This window comes from Chiloscyllium plagiosum, unplaced genomic scaffold (genome assembly GCF_037043375.1).
Source record: "Chiloscyllium plagiosum isolate Xiang-an unplaced genomic scaffold, Cpla_swu_hap1 HiC_scaffold_5, whole genome shotgun sequence".
Classification (NCBI taxonomy): domain Eukaryota; kingdom Metazoa; phylum Chordata; class Chondrichthyes; order Orectolobiformes; family Hemiscylliidae; genus Chiloscyllium; species Chiloscyllium plagiosum.
This window is the reverse complement of record NW_028270143.1, coordinates 45,295,073-45,314,292: the sequence shown is the minus strand read 5'-3', so window position 1 is coordinate 45,314,292 and position 19,220 is coordinate 45,295,073. Positions and strand designations below refer to the sequence as shown.

Here is a 19,220-nt window from a genome sequence, read left to right as displayed (position 1 = left end):
CTGAATTGTTCTTGCAGAGTCAGAATGGACATGGCCTTCTGTGCTATATTAATTCCATAACTCATATAATATATGCGGGAATTAATAACAGATGAATAGGAAGAAGCCATTCAGTCTTTCTGCCATTCATAATTATAAATCCTACTTAGTTTATACAGCTTGGCTCCATATCCCTTAGTATCCCTGGCTAGAAAAATCTATATATAACAGATTTAAAATTTTTAATGAAACTAATATCTACTGTTACTTGTGGGAGAGAGTTCGACATTTGTGAGATCCTTTCAGTGAAGAATTGTGTCCTGAATCTCTCCCAAATAGTCTGGCTCTGATTTTAAGATTCTGTCCTCTAGTCTCAGATGGCTCAACCTACGGGAAATGTTCTGACTACCTAAGCAATTTCTGTCAAAATTAAATGCGAACCCAATCGCCCTTTATCTTCTGTTCCAGGCAATCCAAACCTACTTTATGTAACTGCAGCTCTTAATGTAATCCTTGGAGCCCTGATAACATGTGTATGAACCCCACTGCACACATTCCAATGCCAAGCTGTTCTAAGATGTGATACCCAGAACTGTAAGTAGTATTCCAAATTTAAAAGGAGGAAATATTGTTATTGATAGCGTTGAGTTGAAATCCATTTAAAAATGTTAATTGCCCATACCTACATTTTTAATATCTATCTATATATATATATATATTATATAGCTTGACTGAGTACACTCATAATCACCAAAAGTGACCTTAAATAGCTTAACAAACAAACAACTATAAAGGAGGGCTAGAAATCCTTCAAAGGGGAAGGGGATAACTGAAGTGAATATAAGATCATGAAATCACACATCAAATGTTGGTGCACTCTAATGCAGTCAGGGATAAGAGTGGCTGAAGAGAAAAAAGGCCTGAAATTTGTTTGACACAAGAAGTTATGTACACATTAAAGTGAAAAGTAGCAAAGACAGCAGTGTGAAGTGTTAGAAAATTACAACACTTTTTATGATGCTTCTAAGCCACTTCAAGTGGATGAAATTGTGGAAGAAGTGTGAGGTGAATGTGGGCAGGCTCATTTTTGAACTGTAAATCTAATAATTACTTGACTCAACCAGACTGCTAATGTTCCAGTTACTCAATTTTACAGGTATACAATTTACTAACATGACGTAAACTGCATGATTTAAATGTGGCTCGTGGTTAGCGCTGCTGCCTCACAGTGCCAGGGGCTCGGGGTCGAATTCAAGGGAAGTATGGAATGGATGCTCTTCAAAGGGTCAGTATTGACTCAATGGACTGAATAGGCTGCTTCCACACTGTAGAGACTCTATAATTCTATTGCACAGAATTCAGCAGATAGCAGAGATTGCTTTAATCCTGGTGGTAACCTCAGAAGAGGCTGGCATGGTCTGGTGTTGTGGTCCTCTGCTGATCCTGGTTTAAGAGGAAATTCTGTCTCTGCACCATTTTGTTCAGCAGGATCTTAGGTGTCCTGCCTACACAGCGTGGTGCAGATTTCCTTATGTCTGTCATGTCAGGAACTGTGCAGGGCAACTGTGGACTGACAGCACAATGGGCTGTTAAAGATGTCTCGGGCTGTAGGGATGCCGGTGAATTCCAGGATATCTATTGAGTGCTGAGTTGTTCTGGGAATAGTGCATGGTAAGATTGGGCCAGAACTGAATGTGAAGTATGCCATTTGGCAGGGTAGGTTGTTAGTGTGGTGAGTTTGGTAAGGTACAGAGAGAAAACCCGTGAGGCTTCATAGTTGCATACCTTCAAAAGACTCAATGCAATTTGGATTTAGCCAAAAAAAAAGCAAGATTCAATCCAGAGACATTTGGTTTCTGTTGATAGTTTAAATGGGTAGACATATTAAGTTTTTGTCATAAGGTCACTTTGGAAGAGTTAATGTTAACCACTAGAATTGTTGGGAAAGAACCCTGATGAGATTACTTAAATAAAGCAGTATTTTGGGATTAATACTGCTTGACAGTATTTTGACTTTAACTATGATTTTAAGTCTTTGATTTCTTTTATTTTGTCTTCATTTCTTTTGTTCATCAAGTTCTACTTTATTTTTAAAGCAAAATTTGCAACATTCAGTTATGTTTCAGTGAGACACCACTTCATTAAAACCAAGACAAAGAAAAATATGATCGATCAAGCCAGGCTCATGTATAGGATCTGACTTGCCCAATAATAAAATCAAATAAGATCATAACACCAAAGTATCCACTTGGGGAAGGAAGAAAGAAGGTGGGAAGTAGTAGAGAAAGAGTGTAGGGGAAGAAATGGTGATTGAGAACAGGTAGGATAGTATGGTGGCAACAGTCCCTTCACACAGCCATTCTGATTGTGTAGTGCTCCCTCACTTGAACTATCTGACATAGCAATACTTCCAACAGATATCCATCTGCTACCTATTTGATAGTGAAATGCTCCCTTAGTCCTGGCCCTAAGTGCAGTGCAGCACTACCTCATTCTGCCCCTCTTGTTAATGCAATATTCCTTCCAAGCTGCATCTCCAACCATGTAGATCTAGATTAATATTTAACTTCTGACATTATAAAAATCCCTCAGTACCACTTGCCTGACAGTGCAGCAGCCTTCCAACACTCACTATGATAGTGAAGAACTCCTTTATGCCTGGCCCCTGAACATTGCAGTGCTCTCTCAGCCCGAACCCCTTAATAATGACTCCTCATTACTGCCACACCATCAGTCTCCAATCAGGCTTTTCTGCACTTTCTACAGAGGAAGTTAGATCAATAAGAAGATTTATCCAGAGGAGCACTTTTTTGGACAGCCATGAAGATTATTTAACTTCCCTGAAGTAAATTCCATCTTCAGCCTCAAACTATCCTAATGTTTCACCTGGAGTCCAATAGGTTCTCAACATGGAGGCTGCATCAGTGACAAGCTGTCTAATTGTTATATACTTGTATCTTAAATCAAGTATTCTAAATGCTAATTATGCAGCATTGCTGCCACCCAACACACTGTTCAACTTGCATCTAAATCAATTTGCATTTGTTCTCCCCTAAGACATGCATGGAAAAATTCAATACAGAGCAAATTATCCTTAATTGCTGCATATAGTTAAAAAGATGGTTTAGATTTCTTGAATGCTGGGAGATAAGTTTACGCAGTGTACAGATTAACACAAAGAACTCAGCACCCACTTACTCCTCCCCTCCTTATGCTCATTCAATACTGGGCCTCAGACTTTGCTGTGATATCGCAACATTATGCACTTAACACTGTTCTCTCAGTACTGATCAACAGATAGGTGGATTAGGGCTGACACAAGGCTGAATCAAGATTAGAGTGGTGCTGGAAAAGCACAGCAGGTCAGGCAGCATCCGAGGAGCAGGAAAATCGAAGTTTTGGGCAGGAGCTTTTCATCAGGAATGAGGCTGGGAGCCTCCAGGATGGAGAGGTAAATGGGAGGGGGGGTGGGGCTGGAGAGAAGGCAGCTAAGAGTGATCTGGGGGTGGCAGTGTGAGAGAGAGAGAAACTCACTGAGATCTTCGTTGAGAGAGAAGGAAAACTTCTTCAAAGTAGGCATCCTTTGAAGAATTGAACCCGGGACCTGGCGCTGTGGGGCAGCAGTGCTATCCACTGAGCCATCATGCCAACCCAGCTCCATTTTTACAGAGCGGCAAGGAGAGAAGGTGGAGTGAAGCGAGGGCTGCCGGGAAGGATAAGTCTTCCCACTTTAAAAAAAGGGACTTACCTCGGGAGTCGGGCCTCCATTTTTACAGAGCGGCGAAGAGAGAATGTGGAGTGAAGCGAGGGCTGCCAGGAAGGTAAGGGCTTAATTTATATTTGGGCAGTGACTAAACCCAAGATACTACACATGTAGTATCTCCCTTCCCCCCCACACCCCCCCCCCCACCCCTCCTCTAACCGGAAGAAAAAGACTTTTATTTTTTCTTTATCTTTCTTTTCTCATATATTTAAGTACATTGTTTGGTTTTAGTTAGTTCATATAAAGCTAAGCTTACAATGGCAGAGGACCTCAGATCCGTGGCATGTGCCTCTTGCTTGATGTGGGAACTTAGGAACGTGTCTGACGTTCCTGACTCTTACACTTGCATGAAGTGTGTCCAGTTGCAGCTCTTGTTTGACAGCATGACGGCTCTGGAGCTGCAGATGGACTCACTGTGGAGCATCCGCGATGCTGAGGAGGTCGTGGATAGCACGGTTAGTGAACTGGTCACATCGCAGGTTAGAATTGCTGAGGGAGACAGTGAATGGGTGACCAAAAGGCAGAAAAAGTGTAGGAAGGCAGTGCAGGTGTCCCCTGCAGTCATCTCCCTCCAAAACAGGTAGACCGGTTTGGATACTGTTAGGGGAGATGGCTCACCAGGAGAGGGCAGCAGTTGTCAAGATCATGGCATCATGGCAGGCACTGCTGTTCAGAAGGGAGGGAAAAAGACTCTTAGGGTCATACTCAGAGGTGATTCTATTGTGAGGGGAGTAGATAGGCGGTTCTGTGGCCAAAAACGGGACTCCGGGATGGTATGTTGCCTCCCAGGTGCTCGGGCCAGGGATGTCACCAATCAGCTGCAGAGCATTCTAAAAGAGGTGGGTGAACAGCCAGTTCAGCCAGAACAGCCAGTTCAGTACAGCGCAGTACAGGCCCTTTGGCTCTCGATGTTGCGCTGATCCAAGCCCACCTAACCTACACTAGCCCACTATCCTCCATATGCCTATCCAATGCCTGCTTAAATGCCCATAAAGAGGGAGAGTCCACCACTGCTACTGGCAGGGCATTCCATGAACTCACGACTCGCTGAGTAAAGAACCTACCCCTAACATCTGTCCTATACCTACCACCCCTTAATTTAAAGCTATGCCCCCTCGTAATAGCTGACTCCATACGTGGAAAAAGGTTCTCACGGTCAACCCTATCTAAACCCCTAATCATCTTGTACACCTCTATCAAGTCACCCCTAAACCTTCTTTTCTCCAATGAAAACAACCCCAAGTGCCTCAGCCTTTCCTCATATGATCTTCCTACCATACCAGGCAACATCCTGGTAAACCTCCTCTGCACCCATTCCAGTGCCTCCACATCCTTCCTATAGTATGGCGACCAAAACTGCACACAATACTCCAGATGCGGCCGCACCAGAGTCTTATACAACTGCAACATGATCTCAGGACTCCGGAACTCAATTCCTCTACCAATAAAAGCCAGTACGCCATATGCCTTCTTCACTGCACTATTTACCTGGGTGGCAACTTTCAAAGATCTGTGTACATGGATACCAAGATCCCTCTGCTCATCCACACTACCAAGTATCCGACCATTAGCCCAGTACCCCATCTTTTTGTTACTCTTACCAAAGTGAATCACCTCACACTTAGCTACATTGAACTCCATTTGCCACCTTTCTGCCCAGTTCTGCAGCTTATCTATATCCCGCTGTAACCTGCCACATCCTTCCTCACTGTCAACAACTCCTCCGACTTTCGTATCATCCGCAAACTTGCTCACCCAACCATCTAGCCCCTCCTCCAGGTCATTTATAAAAATGACAAACAGCAATGGTCCCAAAACAGATCCTTGCGGAACACCGCTAGTAACAGCACTCCAAGATGAACCTTTACCATCAACTACTACCCTCTGTCTTCTTCCAGCCAGCCAATTCCTAATCCAAACCTCCAACTCACCCTCAATGCCATACCTCCGTATTTGTTTAAGTAGCCTACTATGGGGAACCTTATCAAACGCCTTACTAAAATCCATATACTCCACATCTACCACTTTACCCTCGTCTACCTCCTTAGTCACCTTCTCAAAGAATTCAATAAGGTTTGTGAGGCACGACCTGCCCTTCACAAAACCATGCTGACTATCCTTGATCACATTATTCCTATCCAGATGTTCATAAATCCTATCCCTTACAATTCTCTCTAAGACTTTGCCCACAACAGAAGTGAGACTCACCGGCCTATAGTTACTAGGGTTATCCCTACTCCCCTTCTTGAACAAGGAAAGAGGTGCTAAAGAGGAGGACCTCAAAGGTAGTGATCTTCGGACCGGTTCTGGGGAAGGTGGGACTATTACAAAATGGATGGTCTACATCTGAACCAGATGGGAACCAATGTCCTTGGGGGAGTTTTTGCTACTGCTGTTGGGGAGATTTTAAACTAATGTGGTAGGGGGCTGGGAACCAGAAGAGAAAACAAGTAGGCAGCGAGGTGGAGACTGGAGACTGTAAGAATCATGAAGATAGTATTAATAAAGGAAAGAGTAGGCAGAAAGCAGATGAACGCAAAAGAACTGGTGGCCTGAAATGCATCTATTTTAATGCAAGGAGTATAGTGTGTAAGGCAGATGAGCTTAGGGCTTGGTTGGTGCCTGGGAGTATGACGTTATTGCAATCACAGAGACTTGGTTGAAGGAAGGGCATGTTTGACAACTAAAAGTTCCAGGATATAGACGCTTCAGACATGACAGGCAGGAAAGTATAAGGGGAGGCCAAGTTGCATTGCTGATCAGGGATGATATTACGGCTGTGCTAAAAGAGGACACTATGGCGGTCTTGGGTAGTGAGGCATTATGGGTGGAGCTGAGAAATAAGAAGGGTGCAGTTACATTGTTGGGGCTGTATTAATGCCTCCCAACAGTGAGCATGAGGTAGAAGAACAAATAGGTAAACAGATTATGGAAAGATGTAGAGGCAAAAGGGTAGTGGTGATGGAAGATTTTAATTTTCCCAACATTGACTGGGATACAATTAGCGTCAGAGGTCTGGATGGGGTAGAATTTGTAAGAACAGTTCAGGAGAGTTTTCTAGAGCAGTATGTCAATAGTCCGATGAGGGAAGGGTCCATATTGGACTTGGTACTGGGGAATGAGCCAGGACAGGTGGTAGAAGTTACGGTGGGGGATTTCTTTGGGAACAGTGACCACAATTCTGTAAGTTTTAGAATACTCGTAGATAAAGATGAGAGTGGTCCTAAGGGAAGAGTACTAAACTGGGCTAAGGCCAATTATATCAAAATTAGGCAGGAGCTGGGAAATGTGGATTGGACACAGCTATTTGAAGGGAAGTCCACATTTGATATGTGGGAGACTTTCAAAGATAGGTTGAAGATAGTGCAGGATAGACATATCCCGTTGAAGGTAAAGGATAGGAATGGATGACAGGAGAAATTGTACGACTAGCCAAGAGGAAAAGGGAAGCATATATAAGGTCTAGGCAGCTAATAACAGAATAGGCCCTGGAGGAATACTGGAAGAGTAGGACAAGTCTCAAATGAGGAATCAAGCGGGCTAAAAGGGGTCATGAAATAGCTTTAGCAAGCAGAATTAAGCAGAATCCCAAAGCATTTTATTCGTATTAGAGAAACTAATAACTAGAGAAAGGATTGGTCCACTAAAGGATAATGAAGGAAGGCTGTGTGTCGAACCTGAGAGAATGGGTGAGATTCTGAATGATTACTTTGCATAAGTGTTCACTGAGGAGAGGAACATAATGAATCTTGAGATTAGAGATAGAAGTTTGATTAGTCTGGATCACATTGACATAAGTAGGGAAGACGTGTTGGGTAGGCTAGAGGTTATTAAGGTGGACAAATCCCCAGGACCGGATGGGATCTGTCCCAGGTTGCTGAGGGAGGTGAGAGAGGAAATAGCTAGGGCCCTGACAGACATCTTTGTGGAATCCTTAAATACAGGTGAGGTGCCAGAGGACTGGAAGGTTGCTCATGTTGTCCCCCTGTACAAGAACGGTAGTAGGGATATTCCAGGTAACGACAGACCAGTGAGCCTGATGTCGGTGGTGGGAAAGTTGCTGGAGAGGGTACTGAGGGATAGGATCTATTTATATTTAGAAAAGAATGTGCTTATCAATGATAGGCAACATGGTTTTGTGCGGGGGAGATCGTGCCTTATCAATTTAATAGAGTTCTTTGAGGAAGTGACCAAGGTGATAGATGAAGGAAGAGCTGTTGATGTCATATACATGGACTTTAGTAAGGTGTTTGATCAGGTTCCCCATGGTAGACTAATGGAGAAAGTGAAGTCACATGGTGTGCAGGGTGTTCTAGCTAGGTGGATAAAGAACTGGTTGAGCAACAGGAGACAGAGAGTAGTAGTTAAAGGGAGTTTCTCGAAATGGAGAAAGGTGACCAGTGATGTTCCACAGGGATCAATGTTGGAGCCACTGTTGTTTGTAATATACATAAATGATCTGGAAGAGGGCACTATTGGTATGATCAGCAAGTTTGCAGATGACACAAAGACTAGTGGAGTAGCAGAAAGCATAAAGGATTGTCAAGAATACAGGAGGATATAGATAGACTGGAGAGTTGGGTGGAAAAGTGGCAGATGGAGTTCAATCCAGACAAATGTGAGGTGATGCATTTCGGCAAGACTAATTCTAGAGTGAATTATACAATGAACGGAAGAGCTTTGGGAAAAGTTGATGAGCAGAGAGATCTTGGAGTGCAGGTCCATTGTACGCTGAAGGTTGCTGCACAGGTGGATAAAGTGGTCAAGAAGGCATATAGTGTGCTTGCCTTCATCGGACGGGGTATTGAGTATAAGAGCTGGCAAATCATGTTAAAATTGTACAAGATATTGGTTCGGCCGCATTTAGAATACTGTGTACAATTCTGGTTGCTATATTTCCAAAAGGATGTGTACGCTTTGGAGAAGGTGCAGAGAAGGTTTGCGAGGATGTTGCTTGGTATGGAAAGTGCAAGGGTGCCTACCTCGAAGAAGTTCTCCTCCTCTCTCTACAAAGATCTCAGTGAGTCTCTCTCTCTCACACTGCAACCCCCAGGTCACTCTTAGCTACATTCTCCCCAGTCCCGCATCCCTTCCATTTATCTTGACTCTGATCACCAGCATTTGCAGTCCTCACTGACATAAGGCTGAGCAAAGGCATCTCCTGGGCTTGCTCCTGGCTTCATTATAGCAGAGATATATATATGAGATGCTGCACAATATGAAGAATAAGGAGGCCATACTCTTCAGAAAATTAGATTCTAAGTGGATTAGATGAGTGAGGGGATCTAGATCTAGAGTTGAGTAGGTTAGGTTTGTTTTCATGAGAAAAAAGGAGATTGAGGGGGGACCTGATTGAGGTTTACAAAATCATGAAGAATATAGACAGGGTGGAGAGAGACAAGCTTTTTCCCAGAGTGAGGGATTCAATAACGAGAGGTCACACTTTCAAGGTAAGAAGTGGAAAGTTTCGGAGGATACATGAGGCAAGTACTTCACACAAAATGTGGTGGACATTTGGAATGCGTTACCAGCAGAGGTGGTAGAGGCAGGTATGGTAGACTCATTTAAGATGCGTCTGGACACATGCATGAGTAGGTGGGGAGCAGAGTGATACAGATGCTTAGGAAGTGGGCGACAGGTTTAGACAGTCGACTTGGATCAACTCAGGCTTAGAGGGCCGAAGGGCCTGTTCCTGGGCTGTAAATTTTCTTTGTTCTTTGTTCCTAGCAAGAGGATTCGCAGTATGGTTAAAATCAACCAGGTGAAAGTGAGGACTGCAGATGCTGGAGATCAGAGTCAAGATTAGTGGTGCTGGAAAAGCACAGCAGATCAACCTTACTGTGAATCCTCTTGCAAGGGTGCCTACCTCGAAGAAGTTCTCCTCCTCTCTCTACAAAGATCTCAGTGAGTCTCTCTCTCTCACTGCAACCCCCAGGTCACTCTTAGCTATGTTCTCCCCAGCCCCACATCCCTTCCATTTATCTTGACTCTGATCACCAGCATTTGCAGTCCTCACTGACACAAGGCTGAGCAAAGGCATCTCCTGGGCTTGCTCCTGGCTTCATTATAGCAGAGATATATATGAGATGCTGCATAATATGAAGAATAAGGAGACCATACTCTTCAGAAAATTAGATTCTAAGTGGATTAGATGAGTGAGGGGATCTAGATCTAGAAAGAAAATATCTTTAAAAGTAGCAACACAGGTTAATAAATTTATAATAAAACAAATACTCGGGTTTATTTGTGAGAATTGAAAAATAACAAAGTTGTGTTAGGCTTGTTTAAAGTTTTAGTTAGGGCACACTTGGAGTACTATAAATAATTCTGGTTTCCATATGATAAAAATGATATTAAGAGACTAGAAAAGGTGCAAAATGATTCACAAGCTTTATTTTTCTTTCTTCCTTTGTGTGATGTAAGTGTCGCTGGCGGGGCCTATGATTTGCCCATCAGTAATTGTCTCTGAATTGAGTGACTTGCAAAGCCATTTTTGAGGGCACTGAGGCATCACCCACATTTCTGTAGATTTGGAGTTCAGTGTGAGCCAGCCCAGGTAACGATGGTCGATTCCCTTCACTAAAGAACACTAGTAAACCAGATGTGTTTTTATGACAGTTTTGTAGTACTGTCACTGAGAATAGCTTTCATATTCGAAATGTATTAATTAAGTTCATATTTCAGCAGTTGCTCTGGTGGGATTTGAACCCATGTCCCCAGAACATTAGTTTGGGCCACTGCCTCTCCAAATTATACCACAAGTGGGAAATTATCCTCTACAAAATTATGCATGAGTTTGATAACATAGATGTGAAGAAGATGTTTCCACTTGTGGAAGAAAACAAACTAGGATATGAGGGATAAAAACCAAAAGAAGCGCAGATTCGGTAAATCAGAAACAGAACCACAAATTGCTGGAAAAGCTCAGCAGGTCTGACAGCAACTGTGGAAAGAAATCAGATTTAACATTTCAGATCAAGTGACTTGGATGTGCGGGGTAGTCATTAATAAATCCTATCAGTAATTTTAAGTAAGATAAATTTTTCCCCAGACACTGGTAAATGTGTGATTGGAATGTGTGATTCACTATTATAAGAAGGGAATGCGACAAATTCACTTTGGGAAGAAAGGAAAAGAACAATATGTTTATAGGGTTGATGAAGCAGGGTGGCAGGTGGTTTACTAGTGTTCTTTAGTGAAGGGAATCGACCATCGTTACCTGGGCTGGCTCACACTGAACTCCAAATCTACAGAAATGTGGGTGATGCCTCAGTGCCCTCAAAAATGGCTTTGCAAGTCACTCAGTTCAGAGACAATTACTGATGGGCAAATCATAGGCCCCGCCAGCGACACTTACATCACACAAAGGAAGAAAGAAAAATAAAGCTTGTGAATCATTTTGCACCTTTTCTAGTCTCTTAATATCATTTTTATAAATCACAAAATTGTTATAGCCCAGGAGGCCATTTGGCTCATCATGAATGCACCGTCTGTTTAAGCAAGCATCATTACCCAGTGCCGACCTCCTATTGTATCCCCACGTCCTTACACATTATTTCTTTCCAAATAATCATCCAATGTCCTCTTGAATGCCTCAATTGGACCTGTCTTCACCACATTTCCAGGCAGTGTATTCTGTACCCTAACTACTCAGTGTGTGACAAAGTTTTTTTTTAACATATCACCCTTGCTTCTTTTGCAAATCAGTTTAAATCTATGCCCTCATGTTCTAGGAATGGAACTGGAAATGGGAAAAGCTGAAGTAAGAAATCACAGCAATTAGAAATTATTTCAATACCATTTGGAGAGATGACCGATACCTATGTTACTATACAGTCCCAGTACTGTCACAGGCAAAGTCTTACTTCTCATATTCTCTGCAGATTTTTTGAGGAAACTCCCAATTCGGTGCAGGAATTAAAATGAGCCGGCACAGATATAGAATAGTAAAGAGCAGAAAGGTCATTTGGTTACAAGGTTTGTGTTAGTAGTATTTCTAGTTCTGCCACTGACCTCACAGTTAAATACAAATACTCTGATTTTCTTTACCTTCTTGGTGGAGGATGGCACAACAAATTTAATAGGATGATACTTCTTGTTGTAATTTTTGTCAAATATCCCGCCAGTGAAGAGTTGCAGCAGTTTAAAAGGGTGCAGTGATGACCTGTATCCTAGAAAAAAAAACATATACACAATGTCAAATTCTGTAAAACATGTGCTGCAGTTTTTCAGAGCCAGAAAACTGAAGCAAAGGTTACCTTAAAAAATTGCCAACAGTGTACTGCTTTTGCAACAGCTTTCTCTAGTAATTTCCAGCAATTCCCTGTCTAGAATGTTTTGAATAAACAGTATCCAAGGGGAAGCATGGTGAGTTTAATGGTCGATAATAGTTTTTTGCATCCTTTTAACCTAATTGCATAGCCATGATCATTTTGTTCATCATAATTACTCAGCCTAAAATTGATCAGTTTTGCCTGAGTCATTTTGAACCTCATATTTGAGTGTGTTGCAATTTTAGCATAACATCACTAATATTACCGAGATCCAAAACATACCATTTATCTTCAGGTAATCAGATAAGACAACATTTAGAATATTCTGCATTATGTTTGTCAAGTACAAACTTCCCTCTCAGCCAAATTTTATAGCTAGGACTAAATAAATTTCTATAACACTCATGATACAGATAAACTTCAGGTATAAATATGAACAATCATGTTAACATCCTAACCAGTCACATAAGATATAATAGTCAACATCACAAATAGTTAATAATACAGTGCAAGTACTCATAAATACTTGTGAGCTGGAAACAAGTAACAACAGATACACACAAATGATTAAATGTACATGAGTGGGAAGAATCACAAATCCTAGTAAAAGGTCTATCTTCTTGGTTCTCCCTTCAGTTAAACTGGCAATCAATCAATTACACTGCAGCAGCTACAAATGATAGTTTACTTCCAATCTCTCATCGCCAGGCACAATATTTTCTAATCAACTTCTTCAGACACACCTCTGGAGCATTTGGGACTTCATTCCAGGCCTGACTGTCAGGCACATCATCCTGAACCCTCTTTGAACTCAAAGAGACCAATGAAGATAATCATTATTTGACTTTTAGACAACTCAACCCAGATTGGACAGACGGCAGATTAAAGACATAACATCAGTGGTCGGCATTGGAACCTTTATTTTTCTGGTTTTTATTAATAATCTACATTTTAATATGCAGTGGATAATCTCAAAATCTGTGGACTACATGAAACTTTGGAGAATTGAAAGCTGTAAGGAGGACAGTGTAGGACTACAAAAAAGTGGGTACACAGCAAATTCATTTCAATGCAGAGAAGTGTGCTAGTATACACTTTGGTACAAACAACATGCAGTGAAAATGTAAAATAAAAGATACTAAAAGATCTTCAAGATCAAAGAGACCTGAGTGTAAATATGGATAAATTATTGGTGATGGCAGGACAAGATTAGATTAGATAAACATTACAGTGTGGAAACAGGCCCTTCAGCCCAACAAGTCCACACCGACCCGCCGAAGCGTAACCCATCCATACCCCTACATTTACCCCTTACCTAACACTACAGGCAATTTAGCATGGCCAGTTCACCTGACCTGCACATCTTTGGGTTGTGGGAGGAAACCGGAGCACCCGGAGGAAACCCACGCAGACACGGGGAGAACGTGCAAACTCCACACAGTCAGTCGCCTGAGGCGGGAATTGAATATGGATAAATTATTGGTGATGGCAGGACAAAATTAGATTAGATTACATTACAGTGTGGAAACAGGCCCTTCAGCCCAACAAGTCTGTGGTGCTGTGAGGCAGCAGTGCTAACCACTGTGCCACCGTGCCGCCCACAAAGGTGAGCGATTGGTTAAGAAAACATCAAATATCCTGGCTTCACTAATAAGTGTGAAGAATATAAAAGTAAGGAAATTATGTTTTTTTTTGGAATACTGGTTTCAATTGGAGTGTTGCTTCAGTTGTGAATATTGCACTTTAGAAAAGATATGAAAGCATTAGAGATAATAATTACAAAAAGAAGGAACTTGGAGACAGTTTTCTTGGGGGAAGAGAAGGCTGATAGGGAATTTAGTAGTGATTTTTTAAAATTATAGTGTATGGCCAGAATAGATATGGAAACTGTTTGCATTGGCAGAAGAATTGAGAACAAAACATCTTATCTGAAAATAAGGAAATGCAGGACCACGGAGGGAAGATAGAGTGATAACAAGTGAACTGATCCTTTGGAGACTGGCACAGCCACACTGGGTAGAATGGCCTCCTGTGGTATAACAATTCTGAGATTTAGTAGCTTATTGAAACTGTGGTATCGTTGTGATAGGAGATGTATACTTTTAATGTTTACTCTGTAAATAATTATAAAGAATGAGTAGACTGCCTGATGAATAAAGGCCTGCAGGCTTGGTATGTATCCTCTGGAGTTTACAAAAATCAGAGGTGACTTGATTTAAATAGATAAAATTCAGAGGGGACTGGGTGGATGTGGAAAGGATGTTTCCTCTTGTGGGAGCATTTGGAACTAGGGGTCATGGTTTAAAAATCAGGGGTCACCTATTTAAACAGAAATAAGGAAACAATTTTTCACTCAGACAGTTTGAATCTTAGAAGGCAGTGAATGCAGATTCTTTAAATATTTTTACAGTAGAAGTAAGATTAAAACGGTGAGATATAAATGAATTAACCATAATTGTATTGAATGACAAAGCAGACTCAAACAGCCGAGTGACTTACTCTTGTTAAATGTAAATAATGAGTAAATATTGGCTCCAGTGCTATCCTTTACCAATTAGCCTTATGGACAATAACACATTCATCTAACTTCCTAGCCACCAGAGATCAGAAACTCTCCACCTGTGACATAGAGAGCAGCATGATTCATGGAGTTCACTGTCCAACCACACAGGCAGAGAATGGTCACCAACAAATGATCCCTTCAACAGCAGCACTAATTTCTGGATATTAGACCCAGTATAATAATATACCAGTATTCCATTTAAGAATTTGTTAAATTTATGGCCTTCTACATTTTTATTTTTTGGCAATTTCATAGACATTACCACAAATGCTGCAACTGGTTTCAAAGTACCTGAGTTAGGAAGGGGGAAAATCAACTACTCATGAATGCTTTCCTACATCTCTATAACTCTATGACTCTAAGTGAAGAGAAAGTCAGGTTTGACTATGATGTCCGTCGCTGTCTATTAGCTTGCCAATACTCATTGCCTAGACACATTTGAAAATTGGCCACTAGCTAAGATATTGGGGTCACTGACCACATCAAGGAGACAACACCTTGATAAGGAGAAACAATTATAATATCCAATTTGAAACCAAAGCCAAAATAGTTAAAATGATTTTGGTGGTGGTGGGAATAGCATATTTCCAATAGTGAAATTTTTTTTACAGCAGAGTTTTACACATAAAAATGGTTATCGTGGAGCAAATCACTTCACCATGGAATGAAATGAAATATGAGTCTCAGTATAGAGACTGTAATAAAGCTAGCCCCAACATCAAGAGTGTCCAAAGTTGCTTCCCATTATAATAAAAGAAGATTTTGTTCTATTGTGAATTGCTCTTGTGATATTTCTATGAAGTTAGATTTATACCTATAGATAATGATTAGAATCCCTCCTATCTCTCAATATCAAATACTCACCTCAGGATAGCTAAAATGTAAGAAAAATAAATTTACTTAAAACGCGATACAATGCTCATTTGCTTCCAACACCAAGACATGGATCTCCATATGTATATTATTTTGTAGAGTTTGCAACCAAAAATTTATTTTTGGAGATGTGTCTAAATAAGTACTTCAATTGTCATAGAGTCATAGTGTCATAGAGGTATATAACATGGAAACAGACCCTTCGGTCCAACCCATCCATGCCGACCAGATATCCCAACCCAATCTAGTCCCACCTGCCATCACCCGGCCCATATCCCTCTAAACCCTTCCTATTCATGTACCCATCCAAATGCCTCTTAAATGTTGCAATTGTACCAGCCTCCACCACTTCCTCTGGCAGCTCATTCCATACACGTGCCACCCTCTATGTGAAAAAGGTTGTCCCTCAGGTCTCTTTTATATCTTTCCCCTCTCACCCTAAACCTATGCCCTCTAGTTCTGGCCTCACCCCTCAGCCTTTGATGCGAAGTGCTGCATCTTGGGAAAGCAAATCTTAGCAGGACATATACACTTAATGGTAAAGTCCTAGGGAGTATTGCTGAACAAAGAGACCTTGGAGTGCAAGTTCTTGGCTCCTTGAAAGTGGAGGTAGATAGGATAGTGAAGAAGGCGTTTGGTATGCTTTCCTTTAATGGTCAGAGTATTGAGTACAGGAGTTGGGAGGTCATGTTGCGGCTGTTCAGGACATTGGTTAAGCCACAATTGGAATATTGTGTGCAATTCTGGTCTCCTTCCTATCGGAAAGATGTTGTAAACTTGAAAGGGTTCAGAAAAGATTTACAAGGATGTTGCCAGGGTTAGATTGTGTATAAAACAAACTTGTATTTTGACTTTAAACACCCTATTACTTTAAAACAAACATATTATTATGATTTATCATTGACAATAACCATCAGATTTTAACACACACTCCCTGTCACAAATTATTTTTCTCCAATTTATTTTTCTTATTATTGGCCAATCTGTATTTGTTTAAACTTTTTTTTTGAGTTAGAGCAGAGTTCTCCATACTTTTTAAAATATGAGATCATGTTTTGGAATTGAAATGCAACTCAGAATCTACCCCAAAGAAAATACAGAGTAAACAGTTTATTTTTACTGATTTGATTAGATTCCCTACAGTATGGAAACAGACCCTTCAGCCCAACAAGTCCACACCGATCCTCCGAAGAGTAACCCACCCAGACCCATTCCCCTTCCCTATATTTACCTCTGACTAATGCACCTAACACTATGAGCAATTTAGCATGGCCAAATTCACCTGACCCGCACATCTTTGGATTGTGGGAGGAAACCGGAGCACCCAAAGGAAACCCTCGCAGACATGGGAAGAATGTACAAACTCCACACAGATAGTCACCCGAGGCTGGAATTGAACTCGGGTCCCTGGTGCTGTGAGGCAGCAGTGCTAATCCTATTGTCACATGTACCAAGGTACAGTGAAAAGTTTTGTTTTGCATGCAATACAGGCAGATCACACCATACAGAGTGCATAAGTGTAATAAAACAGAGCTATGTAAATCGAAAGATAAGTATATATAATTATTTATTTTGTCCTCTACTCAGCAAGTCTTAGTGTGATATCCTGTGATTCACATTATCTTCCAGTGCCTTGAAGTCTGGATTGTAGTTTGAGTCTGCTAATTGCATACAATCCATCAAATCAGTATCTGTCAGATGTTGGCAACATGTGGACTTTATTATCTTCATTTGGGAGAAATCTGTCTCACACAGATATGCAGAGCCAAAGCAAGCTTTCATTTTAAAAGTACAGGATGATAGAAGTGAGCATTTTCCTGTTTTCAATTCCCCAAAAATCACTGTCTCTTGATCCGACTTTCATCTCAATATCATTTTGCATAATTATTTCCATATCAACTCCATTGCTTTGTAAATCTTCCTTCAAATTCATCATTTCAGATCGGCATGGAGGAGTAATTTATTGCAGGCAACATTGAGCTTGTCAAGTCAGGGTTTAAACAAGTGGTGCCAAAGGGCTAATGTTCAAATTAAATTTACAATCTTAACAACAATTTTCATTACATGAGAAAAGCCTATAACTTGCTAATGCTTGCTGCTGGATTATACAATGATAATTGACAAAAGAATAAAAGTAAGTATTGGGTTAGAATGGCAGTTTCCCTCCCTAAAGGATATTATTTTTTTCTGACAGTTGGCAATTGTCATTGTTAACCTCTTAACTCCAGATTTTTAAAATTGAATTCAAATTCCACTGTCTTTGATGGCAGGATTCAAACCTGGGTCCCCAGAACATTACCTGGCTCTCTTGATTGATAGTCCAATTATAATACCATGAGGCAAAATGCTTGCACAAAATACAACAAAACCTACATTTTCTTCAAGCATGGCTGGGCACCATCAGTTGTGAGGAAAACCATTTTCTTGATTTTCTCAAGCATGTACCTTCGACTGCATTGTAGATATTCTCACCCCTTGTTCTCTCTTTTAGGGGTAAAAAGGAAAGAAGATCTTCTTTAATTGTTATGTCTTTAAAAACCATACACACAAAAACAATCATTTGGGCTGTGTCTGTCATGTTGATGGATTCATTGAACTAGGGTGAGCAGCATTCACAGCCCTGCAGGCCCCACTGTAGTTGCTGCAAGATGTCTTCAGACAAAGATTCCTCCCTTCTTGCTACAGTGAAAGCACCAAGTGACATGCTCTAGTTTGCTGTTATTATTTTATCTTTATCCTGACAATAATGAACAATTAGCGGCTACAGTCATTGCCCTTTCAATTACTTCACCACCTGACTGATTTCTTGCATTTTACCAGAAGATGGCAAATGCAAAGATGCTTCAGTGCATCTCTGAATCAGCTTGTCAAATTTATTTGTCAAAAGCATCTGTTCAATTAAAAGCTATTCTTGGATTTACTGTGCATCATTCCTTGTTTTATTGGATGTATTTCTGGGAATATCCTCCCTAAGTACAACTATAATGCTATCCCTCCTTGGAGAAGGAGCACGCGGTGTCGACCAACACCCTGGAGTTGTTCAGGGAGAGGTGGGCGCCGCAGGGAGTGGAGTGCATCATTTCTCCCTCCAACTCTATTTTGATTTAGTCCCTCCCCTCCCCTTCACTGTTTTGATCACACAGCACTGCCCTTTGATGAGAAGGGCAGTGTTTGTCACTGGCCACTCGGGTGTTTTCCTATCTTCCTGGTGGTGGAATTTGAATAAAGATTCGTGCACTTTGTGTCTTTCACTGTGTCTCACACGTATACACACACACCATGGGTGCTGGGGAAACAAAATAAGCACTACCGCACTTAGGTGGTAGTGTGGGGGTTAAATTTAAAAAAAAATAAACAGGAGATCCACCCGGGTGTTTTCCTATCTTCCTGGTGGTGGAATTAAAAAAAAAACCAAAAAAAACATGCTATCCCTTATCAAAAACACCACACCCCCTCTTCTCTTGCCACCCTTTCTGTCCTTCCTGGAGCATTTGTATCCCGGAACATTAAGCTACCAGTCCTGTCCATCCCTGAGCCAATTTCTGTAATTGCTATGCTATCCCAGTCCCATGTTTCCTAACCATACCCTGAGTTCATCTGCCTTCCCTGTTAGGTGTCTTGCTTTGAAGTAAATGCAGTTTAATTTACTTCAAAGCAAGACACCTAACAGGGAAGGCAGATGAACTCAGGGTATGGTTAGGAAACATGGGACTGGGATATCATAGCAATTGTCAGTCCTGCCTTGTCCCCTGCTTTGTTCCTTCCTGCC

General features: G+C 41.3%; 1 protein-coding gene across 2 annotated transcripts in view; it reads right to left on the bottom strand.

The window, feature by feature from the left end:
• The window catches only part of ngly2 (N-glycanase 2), a 246,308-nt gene that overhangs the window by 62,605 nt on the left and 164,483 nt on the right, over positions 1–19,220 (bottom strand). For both annotated transcript variants that reach the window (XM_087987132.1, XM_043689893.2), the window contains exon 9: positions 11,792–11,913. In XM_087987132.1, coding sequence (XP_087843258.1) covers positions 11,792–11,913 — 122 coding nt within the window. The remainder of the gene's footprint in view (positions 1–11,791; positions 11,914–19,220) is intronic.